Source organism: Carassius gibelio, chromosome A7 (assembly GCF_023724105.1).
Source record: "Carassius gibelio isolate Cgi1373 ecotype wild population from Czech Republic chromosome A7, carGib1.2-hapl.c, whole genome shotgun sequence".
Taxonomy (NCBI): Eukaryota; Metazoa; Chordata; class Actinopteri; order Cypriniformes; family Cyprinidae; genus Carassius; species Carassius gibelio.
This window is the reverse complement of record NC_068377.1, coordinates 2,609,936-2,624,264: the sequence shown is the minus strand read 5'-3', so window position 1 is coordinate 2,624,264 and position 14,329 is coordinate 2,609,936. Positions and strand designations below refer to the sequence as shown.

At 35.7% G+C, this 14,329-nt stretch overlaps 1 protein-coding gene across 8 annotated transcripts in view; it reads left to right on the top strand.

Annotated features, from left to right (window-relative positions):
* The window catches only part of LOC128016417 (adhesion G protein-coupled receptor L3), a 251,076-nt gene that overhangs the window by 162,111 nt on the left and 74,636 nt on the right, over positions 1-14,329 (top strand). For all 8 annotated transcript variants that reach the window (XM_052600902.1, XM_052600898.1, XM_052600897.1 and 5 more), the window contains exons 6-8: positions 3,530-3,865; positions 8,832-8,935; positions 13,623-13,808. In XM_052600902.1, coding sequence (XP_052456862.1) covers positions 3,530-3,865; positions 8,832-8,935; positions 13,623-13,808 — 626 coding nt within the window. The remainder of the gene's footprint in view (positions 1-3,529; positions 3,866-8,831; positions 8,936-13,622; positions 13,809-14,329) is intronic.

Here is a 14,329-nt window from a genome sequence, read left to right as displayed (position 1 = left end):
AGCGTTGCCGTGGAACGCCATCGCATCTGCCGTCAATCCTGGTAATGGACATTTCTTGCATGGATTGGAAATTACAGACAGATTTACAGATTGACCGGTTGAGTTAATTGAGTTGCTTTTGATGGTTCAGACCGCACACACTTCACTGAGCGTCTGAGGCTCCCATCAGATCACCTGATTCATGTGCAGCTTTGGTCAGTCCGTCTTCATCTGCAGCACAGGAAACATTTGTGTTTGTTTACAAGACAATGATACAAGATACACATAATCACTAGCAACTAGGGTGCTATTTTTTAACTTGTTGCTCTGGGGCCATGATGAAATAACTCTAGTGCAGTTAATTAAAATTATTTCTATTAAAATCAGACTTTTAGGCTCAAAGCAGTGTGTACTATTACAAATTATCTTAAGCAGCCTATTGAAATTATAATCAGTTGAAACATGGTCATACTGTATATAATCATCAATATCTGCGTCATCTTTAGTCACAGATGTCAGGAAACATAAAGCGTGTGCTGAAGTGTGTTTGAGGTGTCATCTGGTCGTGGTCTGGTGGCTTTGGGAGGAATCAGACAGGATCTAGACTTTTTTAAGCATTTTCCACCCTCACTGCTTGATGAAGCATCTCTGTGCATCTGTGTTTAATGATGCAGAGCTGCTGGAAGCTGAGCTCATGGCTGTCATTGATTCACACGCTGCACATGTCTATTACGGAGTCTCAGGAAGAGTGTGTTTGCATGTGTGTGTTTGTGTGTGACCGTTTTGTCCTATGCTGTATTTGTCATGTTATTGTCCTATTCATTGCTTACAATTTATAATAATAATAATAATACAAATAATTATATAATTAAATGTATTTATTTATTGTTAAAGGTTGATTATACATGCTTTAGGGAGTGCAGAAATTATTAAAATCTCAAATGTGTGTTTTTTTTTAACTAGTACATTATTATTATTATTATTATTATTATTATTATTATTATTATTATTATTATTATTATTATTATTCTATCATCATCAACACAATCATATGTTATTATAATTATAATTATGTATTATTTTTGTTTTGTAATTACTTATTTTTATTGGATGTTAAAATAGTTAATTGCTTTCTTCCGGGAATGCAGACATTATTAAAAACTCAAATGTGTCTGTTAATAGATACTACTAAAATACAGATTGTTTGAAACAGATATGAAATGTCATGCATAATATGGGTGGATTGCACCAAATCTTTGACTTGTTTAAAACTAATCAGTGTGTTAAAGACTTGCTGATCCCATTAGCCTCTCTTCTGACTATCACTATCCTTGTCTATAAAATCGCAGAGGCCAAAAATAGGAAAAAAATAATAATCAGGTTGATTTGCTTTTTTATAAGTATAGCAGCCCTCTGGGCACAACTTATTAAAGTTTTAAAAGAGAATTAACTCATGCAGCAGGTGATGCTGAACTTTCAAAGACTTAATTATTTTCCAGGTGTAGAGTTTGTGAAATTAATAAACATAATATTAATTATCAAAAACTGAGCGTATTGCGTCACAGTAGAGCTGTTCACGGATCATTGTCGTTCCGTTTGGTGACTCAGTTTGTCATGCTGTTATTGTGGGATCATTGATGTATTAAATAAACGGTGCGTTAAACAGCTAGCAGACTGTGGTTGGCAGGTTTGCATGTCGGTCAGCTGACTCTTCCTCTCTGAATGGGCAGTTCTTTGCTAATAGACCACGGGAGACTCTCTAACCAGAGAAGTTAGTGCTAGCGCTGCTGGCCGTACGCGGTCAGTTCATGAAAACGACAGGAAATGTAATTTTCTGTAATGTAAACAGTTATAGAGTAGATGTTCTGCCCACACAAACATTAGCCATCACATCACCCTACAGCACAAGAGCTGGTGTGTGTGTGTGTGTGTGTGTGTTATTTCCTGGTTGTGAGCCTCTCTCATAATTCGTCCCGGGTCTCTTGTGTTGTCTTATTGCTTTGTTTTGCTCTCTCTCGCTGGTTTCTGTGTTTATTAGCACATTAGCTCCTTGGAGGCTCAGAGCATCACAGACTCACAGAAGAAGCCGGATCATTTCAGCCCTTTATTTGTGTTTGGAGAACTGACAGCAGCTGATCGTTCGCTCTGTTTACTCACTTCATGCACCTTTCTGCTCTTATTCTGATCCGTGCATCAGTGCATGTTTACGCCAGTAAAAAAAAAAATATAATGTGTGCATTGCCAGAATTTAAAGAAACTAATAATAAAAAAATAATGTGAGGACTGTAAAATATATGACTCTGTATATTGAAAATGATACACTGATCATGCGTGTACTTTGGAGCATGCTGTGTAGTTGAATTGCAGTTGAATACTCATTTAAAGCCATGTTGTGTTTTTGAGCAGCCATTCTTCATAAAATCAGAATGCATTTACTTATTTGCTTGCTTTCATCTTTAATAATTGCACTAGAGCTGTGTAAAACAACATGTTTCTGTGTTTGAGTAATGGATGAGTAATTTTCATGAAAATTATTTGATTAGTGATTTATAGTGATTCATAAAGCAAACTTTCCATTTCACCATTTTAAATTATTATTATTTATTACTATTATTATTATTATTATTATTATTATTATTATTGTTGTTGTTGTTTTGTTGTTGATGTGGTTGTTGTGCTCTGTACTTTGTAAAGCAAACCTTTTCTTATAATTATTTATTATTTATTATTGATGGATGGATGGATAAATAGATTTTGGAAAATAAATAAAGCTATAACAAAAAAAAAAACAATTAAAATTACTAATACTTCTTCAAAACTTAAAAAATACAATAAAATGTAAATCTAATATTTGATCAAATATAACAGTATCCTAATGATGCTAAAGTAAACTATGGTTTCTGCTCATTGTACAGGTGTGAAGTGTAGGGTATTGTTACCATAGAAACCTGTGGTGTTTAATTTAATTTACAGATTTAGAGTTGAAGGTGTCGTTACCATAGCAACATGTCTGGCATGATAGCAGTTGGCAGTGAAAACATATTTTGCCTTTAGACATCTAGTAAAAATAATCATGGCAAAAAAACGAGGGTTTCTAGCAATTTTTGGACTCATAATAATAAAAAATATGAATTAAATTAAATTGTTCTTTGAATCCCTAACAATGCAGACAGTACGGCTTCGCTCTTGAGCAATCTTTATAGATTTGTGTGATGATGTATCTCAGCATGAGGTCATTTTCTTCAGGAGGCTGCTTGGTTGATTTTCATTTAAGCTGCTCGATTCGTGTTCCTGTAGCTCAATTGGTAGAGCACTGCACTAACAAGCGCAAGGTTGGGGGTTCGATTCCCCGGGAAGACATGATAGGTAAAAATTGATAACATGAATGGACTGTAAGTCGCTTTGGATAGATTTGGATAAATTTAATTTTAATTTAGATAAAGTGTTACTATGTTTATTTATAAAGATATGAAATATAATTCAAAATCAGTATGTTCTGATATAAATGTCATTAGTTGTATTCTAACTATATTTTTTCTCCTGATTTCAGAATCTTCCTCCTCAGGAAACGTTTTAATGGACACAACAACGACACGCACCACGACTCGCCCCGTCACCATCACCCTAACGACCACCTCCACCACCTCCACCACCAAGACAACCACCTCCACCCGATCTCCCGCCACGACGGCAGCAGCCCCACGCAGCACCACCACAGACCGGCAGCCGGCGGCTCTTCCCGAGGTCACGGCACGCTCCGACCCCTCCTCCGTCCTGCCCAACATCGCCGTGGAGTTCTGCAGCCCCATCACCGACTCCTCCATCACCTGGCCCAAAACACGGCAGGGCCTTGTCGCCAAGCAGCCCTGCCCACCGGGAACCATCGGTAAGTTACAACAGTCCAGAGCAGCCATGTAGTGATTACGTTTACCAGCAGAGGGCACAGATACAATGACACGCTTGATTATTTTCACCAGCAGAGGGCGAGATACACTTAGTTAAGTGCCAAAACTTAGGCGGGAACTGTGTGCTATTGGGGTTATGTGCAACAGACTTCTATATTCTTCCATATTCATAAGTCCATAGATATCGCTATTATTTAATGCGGCTGTTAGCACGTTCTCCGACAAGCAGAAGTGATGAGATCTGTTTTCTGTGTTTGGTCAGTCAACATTTAGCGTAAACACTATTATCATCAGTTTATCAAAGTCACACCAAAGTTTAAATATCTTATTAATTATTAACATATTAACTATTTATTTTAAAGTAATCCTGTTTGTTATGCAATCAATCATTTTATTTCTGCCACTAAAGTAAAATAATATCCCTCAGAAGTAAATTAAAAAAAAAAAAGGTGAGAATCACAATAAATGAACTAAGAAGTTGAGATGTAAACTCAGAATTTGGGGGGGGGGGTTGGGGTACTGCAAGAAAAAAATTTAATTGAAATGAAATTGCAAGAAAGTTTACTGTACATCTTGGAACTTGTATCTCGCATTTCTCACTTTTTTTCTTCTTAGAAAAAATATGAGACATAAATTCAATTTATAAAAATAAACTTTTACTGTAAGTTCTGAGTTACATCTCACAATTCTGAGCTTTTGTCAGTTCTATTTTTTTATCAGAATTTATTTTCACTCGCAATTTTCAACTTTTTTAGCAAATTTGAATTTATGTCTTACAAATCAGACATTTTTTTTTTCACAATTTTAAGAAATATATAATTACTTTTTTTTGTTTACGTCTTGCAATTCTGAGTTTGTCTCACATTTATCGTGAAATTCATACTTTTTCGCACAATTCTGAGTTTGTTTCTTCCAGTTCTGAATTTTCTTTCTCTGATGTGAGTTTATTTTGCAATTTTATATATATATATATATATATATATATATATATATATATATATATATATATATATATATATATATATATAAATTACCTTAATTACCTTATTTTGTTTTTAGCACAAAATGAAAAAGATTTTTATTAAAATTTTTATCTCACAATTCTGAATTTATATCCAGATTTTTATTTTATAATAATATTAATGAATAAATAAATAAATAAATAAGTCTGAGTCACCCCCCCCCCCCCCTAAAATTATTTATTTTTAATTCTGTGGTGGAAACAAACTTCCATAACATAATAAGTTTCTGAACAGCATGCTGGGTTGTTTTGAGTGTATTTTAAACGTTCCTGAAAATAATAATAAAAAATAATTATATGAATAATTATATAAATTTAAAAATAAAATAATAAAAGATTTCATGCTTCATTTAAAAATAAACATGAAATGCCAAAATAACAAGCCTAATTATGACCAGTTTCCAAAATTATGACCAGTTTCCAAAAAGCACAAATATGAAATAACATTATAATTACTGCATAAAGTATATTCAGTTTCTCAAAAAAATTAGAAAAGTAAAAAAAAAAAAAATCAACACATGAGATTTCCCCAAAATATTGCAGTTGTTAGACAGTTTCTTATATACCTAAAATTATATTTAATCATTTGCAATACTTTCTACGTTTTTTTTTTTTTTTTTGGATAAAGTGGAATCTAGGATAAGTACCAAGGTATTTAATATGAGAGACTATCTGAATGATCTCTCCAGAAACAAACATTTTGGGGATTGCAGTCAGTTACACAATGCATCTTTGTGAAAACATACATACTGTCTTCTTACAATAAGAACCAGATTTGAATCATCAAGCCATTTATTTACAATTATCATTATTGCACTTAGTTTAGAAGCTGCTATTTTTTTTTTATTTTTTTTATTTTTTTTTTAGCATGGACATAAATTACGGTATCATCTACATACATCTGAACATCACACCCTGTACATACAGAGAGTAAATCATTTATATATAAGCTGAAAAGCAGAGGCCCCAGGATGGATCCCTGAGGCACACCCGTTTCATTGAGCATAAAGGGTGAAGTTTCACTACCCATCCTAACACACTGACTAACACACCTAACATAACACGTCACGTTTAGCACATTATGGGAAAAAAATAAATTAACTAATTTACAAATGAGTGTTTGATGATCAACAGTATCTAAAGCCTTCTTTTAATCCAAGAATATGGCCCCAACAACACCTCCATTGTCCATTTTGACATTAATATTTCCTAAGAGAAAGCAATTTGCTGTCTCAGTAGAGTGATTAGCTCGAAATCCAAATTGCATTGGGAGCAATGAGTAAGGGCTACTATTAAGATGAGCTAACAACTGTTCAGCACCACATTTCTCTGCAGTTTTGGAAATAACGGGTAAAATGCTAATAGGCCTATAGTTGCTAGCCTCAGTCGGGTCTCCAGATTTATAAACCAGAAAAAAAGTGGCTGATTTCCAGTCCTTTGGCAACTTCACTTCTTTAATAGAGGCATTAGTTAACTTTGTTATTTGTCCAGTAAATATGCATGCCTTTTAAGAAAGATATAATCTAATCCAAATATATCTTTAGACTTGGAAGTTCTAAGAGAGTTCAGAAATGTATTTACTTTAGATTCCATTCATCCATTCAGAAACCTCCATTAGAGACAGGGCAGATTGAGAGATGTCTATCTGTGGTGTAACCAAAATTCCAGTATGATTAATGAACACTGTCATCTTTACAGAATTCACAAAATAAGAATTAAGAAAGGTCATAGTTTCTATTGCCCCATTAATCAAGGAGCCGTTATCTCTAATCTCTAATTGCTTTGTTGTATTATTATGCCATTTAGCTTTTTCAGTTTATCCAAATTCTTTTCTGATTTCCCTTAGCTTCACCTAAGAAACAATGAGTTTGCTTTAGCAACTCGGATGTCCTTAATTACCCTGTTTCTTAGAGAAGTAAAGATCTTGAGAAAAATGTAGAAGGCACAATCTCTCTCCTTCATTAGTTTCCGTATATCACCATTATTCTAAAGACGAGTTTATTTGCTGGCATTTTTAAATGAGCTTTTCTTTAAAAAAAAAAAAAAAAAAACATTTGTGATGTTTTCAATTGTAGATAAAAACGCATGTCTCGATGTCTACATTTGAACCAGATATTAATTCATTACAATTAATGTCCTTAATTGCCTTTTCAAATTCACATACCTCATTCTCGGGTTTTCTAAATTGGCAAGGCTTTGTATTAGAAATTAAATAAGACTGACTTGTATTGCGCTTTCTGGCTATAATGATAAAATTATGATCAGATAAGCATGTATCCATGTTAACATATTTAATTACTCTCTCTGGCTTATTTCTGATTACTAGATCTATTTGAGTACTGGATGTGGAGGTTGTCTTAACTAGCTGTCTCTATTCAAACCTATCTGTGATTATTATTTTTTTTTCAGTGCTTTTGTACTTGATTTGCCTTCCCAATTAGTATTGAAATCAAAATTTCATTTCAGATATCTGCTCTTAACCAAGACCATCCTAGGAACGACGTATAGTGACGCATTGCCCATTTTCCTACAGAGCAAATAACCCCTTGTCACTACATGTTTAACAGCTTGTTTTGGTAACCCAGGTGTCTCTGTGGTTATTAGTGAGTCTGTGGAAGTGCAGCAGACGAGCGACACACAGCGTGAGCACAAACAACACAAACGCACTGCTGCAGCTCACGCTCTTCTTTCACCTGTCTGTCACTCTCCTTCCTCTCATTTTCTTTCTCTAAATTTCAGCTTTTCCGCCTTCTGCTCATATCAAAACACTTCCAGTCTTCTGCCTGTTTCCATGTTTTTTGGTTGATTGGCAGTTTCTTCATGATTAGTTGTTTGTTCTTGAAGTTTTCAGAGCGCCAGACTGGATTCGTCCTCTGGCCATTTCCTCAAAGTAATACATTCACATTTACATCTCCATAAACTCTTTCATCAAAACAACTGCAGAAAAAATACTAGCATTTGATTGACATCAGACACGGGGGTGGTGTTGTGGCGCAGTGGATCAGACGCATGCCTTTGGTGTGAGTGACCCGGGTTTGAATTCACTGTGAGCCACAAATGTGTCCCTGAGCAAGACACTTAACCCCTAGTTGATCCGTTGATTTATTACGCTTTCTGGCTATAATAATATAAAATTGTGATCAGACAAGCCTGTAATCATGATAATTTATTTATTTATTTTTTAGCAGCAAATCTCCTTATTAAAATTATTTCTAAAGGATCATGTGACACTGAAGACTGCAATGCTGAAATTTTTACAATGGATTTTTACCACAAAACCAGAAAATGTGTGTTGTCTATTGACCGTTGTTTTTGGTGAACTGAACTTTGTATATTTGGTAGATTTATTTATTTATTTTACGTTTTTTTACAAGGATTAATACAATAATGTGACATTATTTTTTGATTTTAAAATATTTTTTCCCACATGTAGACTAATGGACTATATTATTTGGCAGAGAAATATTAGTTGTTTATTTTGATTGTCATTATTATCAGTATTGCATGTATGTTATTATTGAACACTTATTTTGCGCGTGTGTGTGTGTGTGTCTGCAGCAGCCATACATCTGGAGTGTGTGTGTGTGTGTGTGTCTGTGTGTTCTCACCTGACACCGACACAATCCCCTGACTGGAAGAATATGACTTTTTCTCTCTCTTCTGTCCTTCTAATTAGAGCTGAGAATGAGATGTATTTCTCCACATGCTTTAATTGACCTTTACCAATGCTCTCCAGTGCACACACACACACACACACACAGCAGTGATTTTATCTCCATCAGAGGAAGTAATTACACATTCTTTTATGATCACAGACGTTTGAAAGTGTTTCTGGTCATCTGTGCAAGCAGCAGTGAAGGACGTTGATGTGTGTGTGTTTGTGGGAGTGATATGAACACACAGTAACGGCTGCTTTCTGTGTACAGGGACGGCTGTGTTCTCCTGTCAGGGGCCCGAGGGACTGTGGGACCTGCAGGGGCCCGACCTCAGCAACTGCTCCTCCACATGGGTCAACATCATCAACCAGAAGGTTTGAGAAACACAATTAAACATATGTACCTGTATATTGCAAATGAAAATACTTTGAAAATAAAAAAATATATAACTAACAATTCCAACGACAGGAGAACCACACACACATAAGAAATTACCAACTGCTTTATTCATATTAGATTTTGCTTTTGCGCTGAGCATGTTGCCCTTTTTTCACTTTATTGTGCATTTAAGTTTTGCCTTTACGCTGAGCATGTTGCAGGTTTTTTATGAATCAGTAATGGTTTGCCTTTCACTGAGCTTGTGGCACTTTTTTGTACTTTTTAAGAATTGTAATGTTTTTTGTTTGCACTTTTTTCTCAAATTGTTTTACCTATTGCCTTTGTTAATTATGTATGTGCTACCTTCTACATGTTGTTCATGTATCGCTGACTTGAAGCTGTTCACGTAAATCAGTTTCAGCAGTTTTATGAATGTGAAATGACAGAGAGAGAGAGAAAGAGAGAGAAAGAGAGAGAGTGCATGCGTGTGTGTGTGTGTGTGTGTGTGTGTGTGTGTGTGTAGAGACCCAGCCGGTAGCCCAGAAGACAACATCTTTAGCTGTGTCTCATTAGCAAATAAACACATCTCTTCCTTTAGATGGAGGAGTGTAGTGATCAAACACAAGAGTGCGTGGCTCTGTGGCTCCTCTGTGCTCATGTTTCTTCTGCGACTTGAAAGAACAGAGCCTCACTGTCTGAGTCAAGAGTTGTTCTGCTTCTTCAACTGCCTCTAGCAGACAAACACAGGAGGACAATCTGATCTGCAGAAAATGAGCAATGTAAAATAATGCCATTGAGATTGATGCACATGCATCAACCTATTACCATATATATATATATATATATATATATATATATATATATATATATATATATATACAGTATTGTTCAAAATAATAGCAGTACAATGTGACTAACCAGAATAATCAAGGTTTTTAGTATATTTTTTATTGCTACGTGGCAAACAAGTTACCAGTAGGTTCAGTAGATTGTCAGAAAACAAACAAGACCCAGCATTCATGATATGCACGCTCTTAAGGCTGTGCAATTGGGCAATTAGTTGAAAGGGGTGTGTTCAAAAAAATAGCAGTGTCTACCTTTGACTGTACAAACTCAAAACTATTTTGTACAAACATTTTTTTTTTCTGGAATTTAGCAATCCTGTGAATCACTAAACTAATATTTAGTTGTATGACCACAGTTTTTTAAAACTGCTTGACATCTGTGTGGCATGGAGTCAACCAACTTGTGGCACCTCTCAGCTGTTATTCCACTCCATGATTCTTTAACAACATTCCACAATTCATTCACATTTCTTGGTTTTGCTTCAGAAACAGCATTTTTGATATCACCCCACAAGTTCTCAATTGGATTAAGGTCTGGAGATTGGGCTGGCCACTCCATAACATTAATTTTGTTGGTTTGGAACCAAGACTTTGCCCGTTTACTAGTGTGTTTTGGGTCATTGTCTTGTTGAAACAACCATTTCAAGGGCATGTCCTCTTCAGCATAGGGCAACATGACCTCTTCAAGTATTTTAACATATGCAAACTGATCCATGATCCCTGGTATGCGATAAATAGGCCCAACACCATAGTAGGAGAAACATGCCCATATCATGATGCTTGCACCTCCATGCTTCACTGTCTTCACTGTGTACTGTGGCTTGAATTCAGAGTTTGGGGGTCGTCTCACAAACTGCCTGTGGCCCTTGGACCCAAAAAGAACAATTTTACTCCCATCAGTCCACAAAATGTTCCTCCATTTCTCTTTAGGCCAGTTGATGTGTTCTTTGGCAAATTGTAACCTCTTCTGCACATGCCTTTTTTTTAACAGAGGGACTTTGCGGGGGATTCTTGAAAATAGATTAGCTTCACACAGACGTCTTCTAACTGTCACAGTACTTACAGGTAACTCCAGACTGTCTTTGATCATCCTGGAGGTGATCATTGGCTGAGCCTTTGCCATTCTGGTTATTCTTCTATCCATTTTGATGGTTGTCTTCCGTTTTCTTCCACGTCTCTCTGGTTTTGCTCTCCATTTTAAGGCATTGGAGATCATTTTAGCTGAACAGCCTATCATTTTTTGCACCTCTTTATAGGTTTTCCCCTCTCTAATCAACTTTTTAATCAAAGTACGCTGTTCTTCTGAACAATGTCTTGAACGACCCATTTTCCTCAGCTTTCAAATGCATGTTCAACAAGTGTTGGCTTCATCCTTAAATAGGGGCCACCTGATTCACACCTGTTTCTTCACAAAATTGATGACCTCAGTGATTGAATGCCACACTGCTATTTTTTTGAACACACCCCTTTCAACTAATTCAACTAATTGCCCAATTGCACAGCCTTAAGAGCGTGCATATCATGAATGCTGGGTCTCATTTGTTTTCTGAGAATCTACTGAACCTACTGGTAACTTGTTTACCACGTAGCAATAAAAAAATATACGAAAAACCTTGATTATTCTGGTTAGTCACATTGTACTGCTATTATTTTGAACAATACTGTATATATATATATATATTACAAAATATATATAACTCACTGTATTATGAGAGAGAGATGGACTGAGCGAGTGTGATAACCTGCATCTGATACTTCTTCAGCTCAGTCTCATATTCACAATAAAACATTAGTTTGAATGTCTTCTGAGGAAAGCAATATCTTTGTCGTACTGTCCTTTCATCTGTTAAGGGTGATTTCCAGTGACAGCGCTGCTCACGGCATTTGTTAACTGCGTCTTACAAGCTGTTATTAAAAGTAAAAATACGTTTCAGTCTCTTTCAGTATAAAAATGCAAAACAAATTATATCTTATGTTTAACTACTATAGGTAGGTTGTTGATCTGAATGTGAGAACTTTTCATATTAATATTTGTATTTTTAAGGTTTACAAAATTTACACCCACTGCTCTGATGTGAAAATCTGAATCTTTCAATTTGGTCACAAAGACAATAATCGGAAGAATTGGAAGTTGCACATTTATAGCTAAAAATGTGTAAAATTGCATTCACACATAGAAAATGACAGACACAAATGTTTACGACCTATCTACTTTTGCACGTTACTTCATTTTCGCTGCACATGTCAAATCAGCACTTAACCTCTCAGATCTGGCAGTACAAGTTCAAATCCTAGCGCTACTCCTGAGAAGCAGTTTTACAAAGCTTTCATTATAATGCACAGAGGAAAACAAACAAAAACACCTTATCCTGTAACAAGCCATGTCCCTGAAATTATTGTTTTGCTAAATATAGCTGATCTTTAGACTAACAGACGAACAACCCACTACATTTAGTAAATTAATTGGGTTGATTATCCACAGTGGGAGGATCAGGTCTTCAGATAGAAGAATGAATTATGAACTAAATAATTTTTGAAAATTGTATTATTTCATATCCTGAGAGTATGAGAAAGGAAATGAAATGGATGCATCAGTATTGTTTTAATTTATACAGCATGACAAGACAATTATTGTAACATATAATTATCTGTCATGCAGTTGATAAATGACACCACAATAGGCTAATGTGTCTGCTGTCTGCCATTTACATTTTTATGAAACTTTAATTTTCTTTACTACATTGCAAAGCGTAGACTTTTCCTCCCCTTTATTTCAGGAAAATATGCTGCTTCTCATTATTTTAAAGTGAAGAAATAGAGAAACTTTTATTTCTACCGGCCCGTGATGATTCTGAAAGGACAGACCTGTATCTGTTGCTATAGTAACGAACACAATTTCATGCGCATCATGCTCTTATTTTAGTGCTGTTGTCTTACAGCCACTGCAGTCAAATATTGAGCTAAACTTTATAAAGTATAATCTATTTATATTAAATTAATATTTTAAATTGGTATCTTTTCCGATACCCATTTTGTGACCATTGAGCCGATTTTTTTTCAATCAGCTGGAATGATTCGAGACATTCTACACTTAACGTGGCTTAATGCATGAAAACTGTGTTTTTAAAAGACCAAACTCTCAAGTTTTGCTACAGTTTTACTTGTTTTACTATTTTTGAAGTCTAAACAAGTTACATTCCCACCTAAACTACATAAAACTTCAAACGACATTCTGTGACACCAAAACAGGAGGCCTATTATTAATTGTAATGGACTTGGGTGTTCGCCCACACTTACTGTGAGAAATACTGAAAGCGGAGTGATATAAATGCTGAAAGGGTGCTCCTGTGGCAATGTCAGTAGAATATCTCACGGTTCTCAACCAATCAGATGTGAGAACCAGAACAAGCAAATATATATCACTACTCCACCTAAACTACGGGGAGAAAACACCCACTAAAAACTGTGTATCCTTATGGTAGAATTGACTGTAAATCTTCTTTTTAAAGCTGATATAAATAACTAACTTCCATTCATATTGTCATCCATGCATTGACTGGGACTCAAACCCATGATGACCTTGGTGTGGTTTATCGTCATGCTCTGCTGTTTGAGCTACAGGAACATTAACACCTTTTCCAACACCTTCAGTTCTGCTGACCATCATCAACACAAATCCAGACCTGCAGAATAACTGCTTTACTCAATCACTTCATTCATCAGGGAAAAAAAGAAAAAACATTCTCTTTTGCCAGTGTAACAGAGACAGCTGGAACTAAGCAGTTTGTTGGTTGATAATAACGGTTTGTGAGTATGTTTGTGTGTGTGTGTGTTGTAGATCCGAGCCGGTGAACCTGCGGCCATAATCTCCCGTGAGCTTTCCGAACAGACCAAGGGTCACATGCACGCGGGTGACATCACCTACACCGTCCGGGCCATGGGTCACCTGATCGACCTGCTGGACGTCCAGCTCAGGAATCTCACCCCCGGAGGAAAGGACAGCGCCGCCCGGAGCCTCAACAAGGTACTGCGTCTGACATACAACACTATAATATCAGTCAATACATGTCAAGTCAAATGCATTAGTATAGCGCTTTTCACAATACTTTTACACAAACACTATTTCATAGCAGCTTTACAGAAAATAATGATGTTAGTGTTTATAATATCTTAATGTCTTCATGCCTTTAAGTTGTGTTTAGCAGATTAGAGCTGAGTGATAATATAGTTACACTTTGCGATCTAAAATCAATCATACCGCATTATACAGGCTTTTTTCCTGTTTCTGGAGTTTCTGGAGATGTTTGCACAGAAATGATTGTAAAATGTATTTGGATTGTGAGGTCAGAGCATCTCTGACTGATTATTTCAAACAAAAAGTAATGGATATACAGTCAGACGGTTGTTTTCAGAAATGGTGCAAAGATCATTACACGGCTACTTACCAGATAAAATAATAAAGGGACATGAAATATTGATTTGAGTTGAAATTACTCTGTTATGTGAGAAGAAAGAGAGCAGAGAGAGTGCAGCAGCAATGATTAA